Raw genomic sequence first — 13,035 nt, 5'->3', positions numbered from 1 at the left:
AGACCAGCCTGGTCAATATAGCAAGACTCTCTTTCTACCAAAAATTAGAAACTTAGCCGGGTGCGGTGGCACTCACCTGTAGTCCCAGCTACTCAGGAGGCTGAGGTGGGAGGATTGCTTGAGCTCAAGATTTACAGGCTGCAGTGAATTATGATCATGCCACTGTACTCCAGCCCGGGCATCAGAGTAAGATCCTTTCTCTAAAAAGATTTAAAGGAAGCAATGTTGTATGCATCTTATGTACTAAATAATTTGTTAAATACATTGACATATTCCGGTGTTTTAGGAAATTGACTGGCAGTGTTATATTGATAGGAAATGGAATCCTCATTAGTATTTTCATTCAGTTTCTGGTGTTTAGGGATGGATTTCTGATGTAATGGAGACATGTTTGTATTCACAACTGGTAATATAGACAGGTTAGTATTGAGAAAATACATAAAGTGATTTGTTCAAATCTAAAAGAAAAAGATAAAACAAAAAGATTTAAAATCACTAGGAAATGGGTAAAGAATGGAAACAGACAATTCACAAGAGAAAAAAATTGTGAAATTGTGAAATTAGCCAATAAATATGAACAGTACTCAACCTCACTGTAAGCAAAAAAATACATTAAGTATATTCACTTGATCTTAGCCAAAAGGCCGAGAAGTGACATATTAAGTATATTCAAACAATGAATTACCCTCTTAAAATCCATCAGATATACAGAAGAGAAAAAAATTGATAATATTGAGTTGTTGAAGATTTGGGAAATCAGGCACTTTTATTTTTCTACTGGCTGTGAACATTGATGAAGGCATTTTTCAAGGCAAATTGCTAGTATCTATTAAAAACTGCAATGCATACATACTTTAACAACTTATTTCTAGAAACCTATCATTCCGAAATACATATATTCACAAAGATATGTGCATCTATATGAATACATATTGCAGCATTATTTGTAATATCAAAACATATTGAAAAGATCCAAAATGTATACCAAGAATTTAAATATATTATGGTATGAAATACCATGCTATTGTTAGAGAGAGTCGGGTAGACTTATGCATACTGAGATGAAAGGTCTCCAAAGCATATTAAGTGAACAGAGCAAGTTGCAGAAAAATACGTGCAAAATTCGACATTTATGTGTACGCCTGTAGAGATATGTCAGCAAATATATAGGAAAGGAGACTGAAAGGATGCACACTGAACTGTCTAGAACAGTTGCTTCTGGGAGAGAAGTAGTTGTTGGAGGAGGTGCTGGACGATGGTATTCTCCGTTACCAAATATTCCAGTTTCTTGCCCTGCAGTGCCCCTCTCTGCAGGAGGCTATTTTCCCACACTGTTGACCTCAGGAATGACCATATTACTTGCTTTGGCCAATAACTGATGTTGGTCATTTTTGTGCAAAGTTTTAGAAGTTAGGGCACCCTTTGCCTTGTCTTTTTCCTTCTGCCACGAGATTGGTGATATTTCAGATAGAGGTTAGGTTCTTCCATCAGTTTTGGTTCTGGAGTCAAGATGGTAAAAAGCAGAGCTGTAGTGGACTCATGAAAAACATGCATGGCCAGGCGCCGTGGCTCAGGCCTGTAATCCCTGCACTGTAGGAGGCCAAGGTGGGCAGATCACTTGAGGTCAGGAGTTTGAGACCAGCCTGGCCAACATGGTGAAACCCTGTATCTACTAAAAGTACAAAAATTAGCTAGGTATGGTGGCATGTGCCTGTAACCCCAGCTACTTGTGAGGCTGAGGTGGGAGGATCGCTTGAACCCGGGAGGCGGAGGTTGCAGTGAGCTGAGATTGTGCCACTGCACTCCAGCCTGAGCAACAGAACAAGACTCCATCTCAAATAAAAAATAAAAAATTAATAAAGGCTGGGTGCAGTGGCTAATGCCTGTAATCCCAGCACTTTGGGAGGCAGAGGTAGGCAGGTCACCTGAGGTCAGGAGTTTGAGGCCAGCCCTGCCAACATGGTGAAACCCTGTCTCTACTAAAATACAAAAATTTGCTGGGCATGGTGGTGTGCACCTGTAATCCCAGCTACTCGGGATGCTGAGGTAGGAGAATTGCTTGAACCCAAGAGGCAGAGTTTGCAGTGAGCCAAGATCGCTCCACTGCACTCCAGCTTGGGCGAAAGAGCCAGACGCTGTCTCAAAATAAATAAATAAATAATTTTTAAAAAGAAAAATAAAAATAGAAAAACATGTAGTGTGAACAAGAAAAAAACCTCACACCTGTAATCCCAGCACTTTGGGAGGCTGAGGTAGGAGGATTGATTAAGGCCAGAAGTTTAAGACCAGCCTGCACAATACAGGACAAATAAATAAATAAATGAATAAAGTTACTGAGGTTTGGACACATTTGTTACTGTAGTATAACATGGCCTACTGTGACTGGTACCAATAAGGAAAACTTCCACAGGTTTTCTTCCATATTTTTTTATTGTATAGACATTTTGGATACATATACTTATGTATTACTTATAAACTAATTTTTAAAAATTGACATCTCAGGCCGGGCACAGTGGCTCATGCCTGTAATCCCAGCACTTTGGGAGGCCAAGGTGGGTGGATCATGACGTTAGGAGTTCGAGACCAGCCTTACCAACATGGTGAAACCTCATCTGTAGTAAAAATACAAAAATTAGCTGGGCGTGGTGGCATGTGCCTGTAATCTCAGCTACTCAGGAGGCTGAGGCAGGAGAATTGCTTGAACCCGGGAGGCGGAGATTGCAGTGAGCTGAGATCACGCCACTGCACTCCAGCCTGGACGACAGAGCGAGACTCTGTCTCAAAAAAAAAAAAAAAAAATTACATCTCAGCAAAATTACAAATGACCACATGTCAAGGGCCTTCAGGATTGCTGACAATTAGAAACTGCAAAAGCAAAATCCTGGAATTCCAAGGGCAAATTTGAAGTGCCTGCCTGAAACATGACTGCATGCCAACACACTATGTAGTGCTGTGAGGAGGTAAGAGGTATGTTGTCAAGCCAGGGACCAATAAATATAGTGGTTAACTAGACAGGTGAGAATTCTTCTTGTGTATATTAGAGGAAGGACATTCGGGCAGTCAGCGTTCCACCTTCTAACTGCAGTGCTGAAGCCATCCCAGTAAATGGTGGGATCATAGTGGTTGCTTTTGTAGACATTATGAGATGTTGTTCTTCAGTAGTAGGGATTAAGTGCAATGATTGCTGAGTCACTGTTGTCTGAATGTGCCGGCTCTTCAAATGTGTCCTGAACACAAAGAATTTGAGAACCCCTGACTCAGGAAGTAGGGCAGGTAATTATGCATAGACTCTTCTTTCCTGGTGGCTGCTGCCCCTCACCTGAATCTAAATGCTCAGCACTTACTCCTTGATGGAGCACCTGTTCCATGGGGGCCAGGCCTCGGCAAACCTACCCCAAAAGTCCAAGGAAGCTGAGAGGCTGAAGAAAAAGGCTGACATATCCGGTTCCTCAGAAATATACACTTAATAGGGACTTACAAACAGAAGCCATGTCTGTGTCTCAGGCAGCGGTGAGGCAAGATGGTGGATCCTGCACCATTTATTCTCATGAGCAGGGCTTATATAATACTGGGAAAGGGTATATGTGATTCAAAATGTTTGTGTAGAACAATTGAAGTCCTATAACATCAAGGTTGTTTTGACCTCAGGGCAGGATTTACAGTAGGTACCTACTCTCACACAAGAAACATCAAATAAACTGGAAATCTTAGAGGACTTCCTAGAACAAGGTTAATCAGAAGTTAAAGTGATGGATTAGCATGCAAGTTGGAGTTGCTTTGGCCTCCACAGCACCTCCTCTTTGTTAGGCGCTGGAATTGCTGTTAGCAATACAGACACAATTCTTGCTCTCAAATGCATAGCCTAGTAGAGGAGACAGATCAGTTATACATACATAAAGGCACAGATAACAGTAATAGCAGTAGTAACCCTTTCTGAAAGGGGTAGTCGTTTTCAAGTATTTATAGTTCACACATACACACACAAACCAACCCAGCAAGCCCAGTATAATTTCCCTACTTTTACAGATGAGGACATTGAGATTGGGAGAAATGAACTGGCTTCCTTAGGTTCCAACAGACCATAGGTAAAGGCTCAGCCTCAAGTTCTTCTCGTCTATGCAAAGTGACCTCCTGTGCAAAAGGATGAGTAAATAATAGCATCAGAGTGAAACAAAAGGCTGTGAGGCACAGAAGATATCAAAACTTTAACCTTGAATCAAAACTTTAACCTTCAGAGCAGGATGCAACAATCCAGCTTTTTGTTTACTTTGTTCCCAGAGGTTAAAGCAGACCCCGGTGAGTGGAGTGGCCTGGAAATCTGACTTTGGTTAGCTATGGTTAGAATTCCTTCTATTTCTGCCTGCATGCCCGCCCCCTTCTAGTACTGGAAGTAAACATCTTACTTGATAGGGGGATGGGGTTAGGGAGAAGGAAAGTCCTCACAATAGGTCTGCTGTTGTGCAAAGAATTCTACAAGATGCAGATTTAGACCAAGGCAGTGGGGGCAGTGGGGGAAGGGGTGGTGCCAAGGTCCCACCCATCAAGTCCCTTCTGTGGCTGAGGCTGAGAATTGGTCACATATATTTGCCATCAGCTAAGTGATCTGTTTAACATTTTTCCTGGTTAGGCTCTCAGCACAGAGAAATATCCTAGGAGATCAAGCTCAGTCAGGTCTGTTCTCTGTTACTTAAGGGAGTTTAACCTGAACAAGGGTTTGGCAGGGCTCCCAGTCCCAAGACCATTTTCGTATGGGCTCATTTTCCCACTGGCAGGGTGAGTGAGAACAGTGAGTGAAGTTTTCACCAAAAGAAACCAAAAATCCAAGCAAGAAGCCTTGGTGGTAGGCTCCTGTTCTGGGCTCTGCTTTAGGGCTGAGGTCTCAGCCTTTGCACCACAGGATCCACAGGACCCCATGGACACTCAACAGAGGCAGTGGAAGCCAGGGAAGAGACATTCTGGACAACCTATGGGATGGTGAGCGGCTCAGCTCTGTATTACGAATGGAAGTCAGAGGAAAAAGAGATTTATAAGAGTCTTTTAACAAGTGCCCCAGCTGACTAAAATGGTAAATAAAGACAGAGAGAGGCTGAGTGTGGTGACTCATGCCTGTAATCCCAGCACTTTGGGAGGCCAAGGCAGGAGAATCACTTGAGTCTAGGAGTTCGAGACCAGCCTGGGCAACATAGTGAGACCTTGTATCTACAAAAAATAAAATTGTCAGAGGCGGTTGAACTAGAGCAACTCCATCTTGAATAGGGGCTGTGTAAAATAAGGCTGAGACCTACTGGGCTGCATTCCCAGACAGTTAGACCTTCTAAATCACAGGATGAGATAGAGGTCAGAACAAGATACAGGTCACAAAGACCTTGCTGATAAAACAGTTTGCAGTAAAGAAGCCAGCTAAAACCCACCAAAACCAAGATGGTGATGAGAGTGACCTCTGGTCGTCCTCACTGCTACACTCCCACCAGCACCATGACAGTTTACAAATGCCATGGCAACATCAGGAAGTTACCCTATATGGCCTAAAAAGGGGAGGCATGAATAATCCACCCCTTGTTTAGCATATCATCAAGAAATAACCATAAAAATGGGCAGCCAGCAGCTCTTGGGGCTTTTCTGCCTATGGAGTAGCCATTCTTTTACTCCCTTAGTAAACTGGCTTTCACTTTCCTCTATGGATTTGCCTTGAATTCTCTCTTGTATGAGATCCAGGAACCCTCTCTTGGGGTCTGGATTGGGACCCCTTTCCGATAACAAAATTAGCTGGGCATGGTTGTGCATGCCTGTTGTCCCGGCTACTTGGGAGGCTGAGGTGGGAGAATCGATTGACCCCAGGAGGCTGAGGCTGCAGTGAGCTGAGATTGCACTATTGCACTCCAGCCTGGGTGACAGAGTGAGATCTTGTCTCAAAAAAAAACCAAACAACAACAACAAAAAACAAACCATAAACAGAAAGAGAGGGAAAAAAATGGGTGAAAGAGGCAGTTACCTTGTGCCTGGGAAACATGGAATGTTTCATGGAATGTGAGAAAACTGTACAAACATTTCAATAGAGCAACAGGTGGTGAAGGTTTCTTTTTTTTTTCTTTTTCTTTTTTTTTTTTTTTGAGACAGAGTCTCGCTCTGTCACACAGGCTGGAGTGCAGTGGCACAGTCTTGGCTCACTGCAACCTCCACCTCTCGGGTTCAAATGATTCTCCTGCCTCAGCCTCCCAAGTAGCTGGGACTACAGGTGCCCACCACCATGCCCGGCTAATTTTTTGTATTTTTAGTAGAGAGGGGGTTTCACCATGTCGATCTCTTGACCTCGTGATCCACCCGCCTCGGCCTCCCAAAGTGCGGGGATTACAGGTGTGAGCCACCGCACCCGGCCTGTAGGTTTCTTTAGAGCTGTGATTCAATGACATGTAGCATCAAGTTTATATGACTGTCACATTTCCTTTGAATAGTGTTAAAAATGACTCTAAACTTTGAATCATCAAAGGTCAGAAGAGGACACTTAACTTTTTCCATTATACTCAGCTGCTCTTCTTAGGGGACATTTTGTGTTCTTGTGAAGTGAGCAATTGAGGTGCCAAAGGCCAGTGTGGTATGCCCTGTTTCTGACCTCTTAACCTGTGGGTGTCTTGAGGAAGAAAGTGGCTTAAAAAAAAAAAAATCTTTGTTTCCTCTGTGCCTGGAAGGGCCAGGAGGGGGTGGAGGGCAGACAATGCCAGGTGGCACTCACTGTCAGGGTTGTGCAAATGAGTTTCTCCTTAAACTTTGTCTGCTCAATGCCTCATTGGCCCCAGCCTAGTCCTGGCTCTGGGGTCAAGCACAGTGCAGAGAGGACAATAAGAGCTCCTTGGCCAGGCACAGTGGCTCACGCCTGTAATCCCAGCACTTTGGGAGGTCTTGGCAGGTGGATCGCTTGGGGTCAGGAGTTAAGCTCAGCCTGGCCAACATGGTGAAACCCTGTCAAAAGAAAGAAAGGAAGGAAGGAAGGAAAGAAAAGAAAAGAAAAGAAAAGAAAAGAAAAGGAACTCCTTTGTTGAATGAATAAGGGGATAAGCAAATGAAGTGTATAGGGAAGGACACACACATTGGAAAACTCTAGATACTGAGTGTTTTCACAGCCTTTGTCCAGCCTGTGTTACAAAAGGGTCATGTTGAGGTAGATTAACTGGGCCTCCAGTATCATCTTAGCTCAGGCTGCTGTAACAGGGTAACATACGGTGGTTCAGACAACAGGCATTTCTCTCTGGTGGTTCTGGAGGCTGGGAAGTCCAAGATCAAGATGCTGGCAGATTCAGCTCCTGGGGAAGGCTCTCTTCCTGCTTTACAGATGATTGCCTTCTCACTGTGTTCCTCACATGGCAGAGAGAAAGAGAGAGAAAGAGTAGGTGGTCTCTGTTCCTTTTCTTATAAGACACTAATCCCATCATGGGGGCCCATCCTCATGACCTCATCTAAACCGAATTACTTCCCAAAAGGCCCACCTCCAAATACCATCACATTGGGAGTTAGGACTTCAACAAATGAATTGGGGTGAGGCAAGGCACAAACACTCAGTCCATAATGTAGTGCATTAAAATTACACATTTTGGGTCCCTGCTTTGGCATAAAAGTTTGATTGCTATAATAGAATTCTAAAGTGGCCCCCAAGATTCTCTCACCCAGTGTGCACAACCTGTGTAATCCCCATCCCTTGAGTGGGTGGGCCAGGCCTAATCAAGTGAACTCTTTAAAAGAGGGTGTAGAGGTTAGAGATCAAATAAGTCAGAGAGATTGGAAGCATGAGAGGAATTTTTCTTGAAGGAACCAATAGCTACATTATAAGAGGGCTACAGGATGAGAAAATAGGAGAGGCCTCCAGGAGCTCAGAGCAGTCCCCAGTAACAGCCAGCAGGAGGTGGGCAACTCAGTCCTACAACCACAAGCAACTAAATTTTTGATGCCAACCTTATGAGACCCTACGCAGAGAACGCAGCCATACCACACCTGCACTTCTGCCTCACTTTCTTGCTGGCTGTTACTGGGGACTGCTCTGAGCTCCTAGGTGATCACAAATTTGTGTTTCATTAAGCCGCTAGGTTTATAGTAATTTGTTACATAGCGTAGAAAGCTTATCTCCTTTCTACAATAGATCAGTCCACCTCTCCTGGGTCCCCTGTCTTATTAAAAATAGCTCTCATGTGGTTGTTGATTACATTTTTCCCTCGCATTAATATATAACCTGTTCCTTTTAATCCATAACCTTCTTTTTTCCCCTACTGTTTCCTTTGGGAATTTACATAGCAATTTAGAATCTACTACACACATTGCTATTTGAACACTCACAGAAAACTATTATCTTCCCCCCGCCCTCTACAAAGCATCTCCAGGGCTCATATTATTGTGAGGCCTCTATTTTCATCCTTGCAACCAATGTTCAGAGCTTACAGAGCTTATCATGTTTATTATATAACAATAAGACATAAGCCAAAACAACTTGCTGCTGGGCTTTTAAACATAGCAACAGCAGAAATCTTTTCTGGGCTTGAGGAAGAGCCACTTCAAATGTCTACTAATTTCAGCAATTTTCTGGTCTATGGAATGAAAAGTCTAAAACTCACAGCCCTCTGCTCCACCCTCGGACTTCTTGACGCAAGGGGGCGGGTGGGGAAGAAAGTGGCGTGTTCCCTGGTTGTTGGGATTCACAGGCTGCCTCTCAAAGGAGTATTGCCTGGGTGGCGAATGCTCTTGGAGGAGAAAAGAGAAAGGGATGAAACGGGGACCCTTCAAAGTTGCCACCATGGTAATGTCACTCAGTGGCACAGGGCTTGTTCCTCCCTTTTGTTCTCTTTTCTTTTTTTTTTTGAGACGGAGTCTCAGCGTCTCGTTCTGTCACCCAGGCTAGAGTGCAGTAGCGCTATCTCAGCTCACTGCAAGCTCTGCCTCCTGGGTTCACACCATTCTCCTCCCTCAGCCTCCCGAGTAGCTGGGACTACAGGTGCCTGCCACCACGCCTGGCTAATTTTTTGTATTTTTATTAGAGATGGGGTTTCACCATGTTAGCCAGGATAGTCTCGATCTCCAGACCTCATGATCCACCTGCCTCGGCCTCCCAAAGTGTTGGGATTACAGGTGGGAGCCACCGCGCCCGGCCCCTTTTGTTCTCTTTTCTAATGGGAGGACCATTAGCAGTTGTATTCAGATGAAGAGCTCATTTAGTTATAAGCACTAAAAACCTAATCCGGTTTAAGCACAGCAGGTTTCTTGGCCGACATAGTGGATTGAGCCAAGGCTGTGCTGTTCCCTTGACCTCCCTGTTTGGTTTCATTCTCAGGCACCCACTCCCCACACAATGCCCTTCACTTCCCCACCCCTAACCCAAATCTCTGGCCTCACCCCATGGAAAAAGGGTGCCTCTTTCCTCCATTCCAGCCATGAACCCTGGGCTGACCATTTGAGCTTTGGTCACATGTCCTCCCCTTAAATCAGTGCAGTGGCCAGGGAGATGGAACCCACTGTTTGGCCAGCACAGGGCATGTGTGTCTATTTCTAGAGCAGGAAGACGAGGTCACGAGGACTGAGTGTGGGGAAAGGCTGGGTCCCCAGAGGAAAACCAGGGTGCCGTTACCATTGGATGGTGGAGTGGACACTGGGTGAACCACGGATGGCCTCCAGCAGCAGGACCTGTCCCAGTACCAGATAGAGCTGGGAAGGCAGAAGCTTCTCCCCAGCTCTGTGCTTCCACTGAGCCACCCCAGCATCCTGCACGTTCATCTATGTGTGTGTGTACCTCTCACCCAGGTTGCCTGCCTGGAAGTAGAGTCAACGTGGAGGTGCATAGCACAGTGTTTCTCTGCCTCAGGCCTTCTAATTTCCTCTCTTGGCCCACAAGGGGTGGGGATTTCTGTGCCCTGTCCCTGTGTTCCTCTGAGAGTGGACTGTCTTCTCTCCCTTCACAAAAATCTGAGGGCTGTATGAAGACTTCACATGGGGGGCCTGGCCTGCTGTGGGTGGGAGTCTGTGTGCAGCAGGAAGTGGGAAGCTGGAGTAACCCTGGGTCCCAGGCCTTTGGAAACCCACATTGTCCCTAGAGCTGTCGCTCGTGGGGTTATTCCGTCTCTACTCGTGTCCTGTTGGATCTGCCACACAGCAGGACCTCTCTGTATCCACTTCCTATGGGTTCTCCCCAGAGCATCTTTCAGGAGTGCCATGACCCCTGCTTTCTGGATTGAGGGGGTAGGAAGGGCTCTCTCTTGTTTCTAATTGAACACTGGCCTATGCCAGACTGACCAAATACTCCCTGATCATTCAAAGTGTCTCCTCCATGCCCTTGGGCAGGTTCCATTTCTGCTTAGCCGGAGAGACTTCCCTATTCACCAACAATGAGTTAAACGCTCTTTGATGGGGAAGGTAAAAGATTTTCCCTATGTAGGATACATACTTGGAAATTTAGCTCTTAGCAGTTGGGTGTGCTATATGCAAAAGTAAAGTGCCAATTAGTTTTGCTGAATTTTATTAATATTGGGGGTCCATTATAAAACCACCCATTAGGTCTATAACAGCACAACTTAAGATATATCCTAGTGGGGTTATCTATTTGATTCATGATGCTTAAATCATTAATTTTATACTTAACATAGGGAATGTGATTGAATGATTCATTTATGTAGCAAAGTTGTACTTATTAAATATTTACTCAGTGTAAGGTACTGAGCCAAGGAATACAAAGATAGCTAACACTCATTTCTTCTCCTCCAAAAGTTTATAATCTACTAGATGAAGCAAGTGCGTAGCACACAAATAGCTCAATCTGTTTCTTTAGGAAGACAGCTTATTTGAAGTTCACCTAACTTCAAGCTTGAGGAGCTTTTACTGAAACTAACTAAGGTTTGGCTCAGGTGTCTGGTATTAAAAAGGGCCACTCAGAAGCTCCAAATCCCAGGAAAGGTTCTAGATACTGGGGAGGGGCTATAGAGTTTCAGGGATTCTTTTGCTTCAAAATTAAGTAAGAATTTTTTGACTGCTCTGAAAGAAGCTATGTGAAACCCAGTGGAAAAAAAATGACTAAATTATTCTTGATCTTTTGGCATTTAACAGAGCAAAATGTAAGTGGAAAGGAAGCAGGAATATCAGATTATTAATGGCACATTAACTATTTGAAGAACGTGTTGGTCCATAGAGTGTGCAGAGGATCCAGTAAAGGGAATGTATCATGTGACGTCAGAACAGATGGATGTCACATTGAGTCAGCAATGATGAGGGGACAGGTGTTGGACATTGACAGGGTCTGCTATAGTCACCAGGGAGAAGCTGTCTCAAAGACTTGAGCCCCAAGTCTAAACATCTCTGGAAAGGGCCCTGATTTGGCCTATCTTTCGTCACAAGTCACCCTTGGGCCAATCACCTTGGGCCCAAAATAGCTGATGATTCTGCAGTAGCCATGGGAGCTACTGGGGTGGGAACATGTGGGGAAAGTAACTGTGAGGGGTGTGTTCTAACTGGGGAGTTAGTCCTAGAAAAAGGGTGTCCAGTATGCCTGACTTTAGCTGGAGACATTTCTGTAGCTCAGCTTTAATTTTCCAGTATTTGGCATTGAGTTACTATTGTCACTTCTACAACTCTGACATGAAGTCCCAGTTCTAAAAAAAAAAAAAAAAAAAAAGCCATGGATGAGACAATAAAATGCCCACCTGGATTGTTGCAGCAAAGTGTTGTTCTTCACCCTGCTCCATATGAGTCTTGCCCCAGTAACTCGGTCCTTCTAGGACTGGACTTCTCAGAGACGGGGGTTTGTATGAGTCTGTTCTAATGCTGCTGATAAAGACATAACCGAGACTGGGTAATTTATAAAGAAAAATAGGTTTAATGAACTCACAGTTCCACATGGCTGAGGAGACCTCACAATCAAAGGCAAAATGCACATCTTACATGGCAGCAGGCAAGAGAGAATGAGAGCCAAGCAAAAGGGGAAACTCCTTATAAAACCATCAGATCTCATGAGACTTATTCACCACCATAAGAACACTATGGGGGAAACCACCCCCACGATTCAATCATCTCCCACCAGGTCCCTCCCACAACACGTGGGACTTATGAGAGCTACAATTCAAAAGGAGATTCGGGTGGGGACACAGCCAAACCATCTCAGTGTCCTTACCCTCAACCTGGGCCTATGACCCAGCTCCACTCTCGCTGGTAGACTAACCTGATGCTAACTGCAGAACTTCCTGCTTTCCTGGAATCCCAGCTGCTGTGCTTTTAGCTCCATGTCTGCCTCTTCCTGCTGCAGTTAGCTGAGCCATGATGACTGCCTCACAAAGGCTGCCTGCAAGGCAAGGCTCAGCGTGAAGGCTTTGCAGAGACTTGACCCACGGAGCGAAACAGTAAGAGACTGAGAGAGTCAGGTTCCTGGAGGCAGCCAGCACCAAAATTGTCTGGGAGGGCAGGGTGACTCCAAAAGACCGTCTGGGGGAGTTCTCACACGTTCCTGACATCTTCTGTCCATACTTTTGGAACAGGGAATTTCAGCTGGCTGGAGTGGGTGGACGAGGTGGAATAAAAAAAAAAAAATGAAGACAGCTTTAGACACCAAAATCACAAAATCTTACTGTGGAGTCTATCCATTCCTGGACATTTGGCTTGTTTAGGAGGATGCTTGAAACCCACATGCAAATGCAGGTTACACTCAGACCAACACATCGCCCTCCAGCGCTTTCCAGTGCTGGATGTGACCTTTCAGAAACCTCCCTGGGGAGGGTCTTTGCCATCTCCTCCCCTCCCCAGAGCACTGTAGGGTAAAGGAGGGCTAAGAGTGAAGCTTGGCAGTAAACTGGCAGTTTGTGCCTCTTCTTACTTAGATCATTGAAACCACCTCAAAGGATGTGAAAAGCTAGCCCAGCATCTGTGAGGCTTGCTGGACTCCAGAGATGACTTCTAAGACCGAGGCCACAGGCTAGGCAGGAAAGGTTTCTCTGCTCTCTAGGGAGTAAAGAAGTCATCAAGACTGGGCGCAATGGCTCTCACCTGTAACTCAACACATTGGGAGGCTGAGGCGGGCAG

At 45.0% G+C, this 13,035-nt stretch overlaps 1 protein-coding gene and 1 long non-coding RNA gene across 5 annotated transcripts; one reads left to right on the top strand and one right to left on the bottom strand.

The window, feature by feature from the left end:
* Positions 1-654: 654 nt before the first annotated feature.
* LOC134808302 (uncharacterized) lies at positions 655-12,633 on the bottom strand. Of its 4 annotated transcripts, XR_010150968.1 has the most exons (4): positions 12,182-12,628; positions 11,667-11,790; positions 7,217-7,342; positions 655-4,131 (listed from the first exon to the last, which is right to left on the bottom strand). It is a non-coding gene; the product is annotated as an uncharacterized LOC134808302 (long non-coding RNA). The 4 variants fall into 4 exon arrangements; XR_010150966.1 differs by lacking the exon at positions 655-4,131 and having other exon boundaries at positions 6,191-7,350; positions 12,182-12,633; XR_010150965.1 differs by lacking the exon at positions 655-4,131 and having other exon boundaries at positions 6,191-7,342; positions 12,182-12,629.
* On the top strand, positions 7,779-11,232 carry LOC104002116 (uncharacterized). The gene is made up of 3 exons (XM_063793951.1): positions 7,779-7,877; positions 8,281-8,887; positions 11,156-11,232. The coding sequence occupies exons 1-3, from the start codon at positions 7,779-7,781 to the stop codon at positions 11,230-11,232; spliced, it is 783 nt and encodes a 260-aa protein (XP_063650021.1).
* Positions 12,634-13,035: the final 402 nt, after the last annotated feature.

This window comes from Pan troglodytes, chromosome 15, assembly GCF_028858775.2.
Source record: "Pan troglodytes isolate AG18354 chromosome 15, NHGRI_mPanTro3-v2.0_pri, whole genome shotgun sequence".
Lineage (NCBI taxonomy): Eukaryota > Metazoa > Chordata > Mammalia > Primates > Hominidae > Pan > Pan troglodytes.
This window is presented reverse-complemented; position numbering and strand designations above follow the sequence as displayed.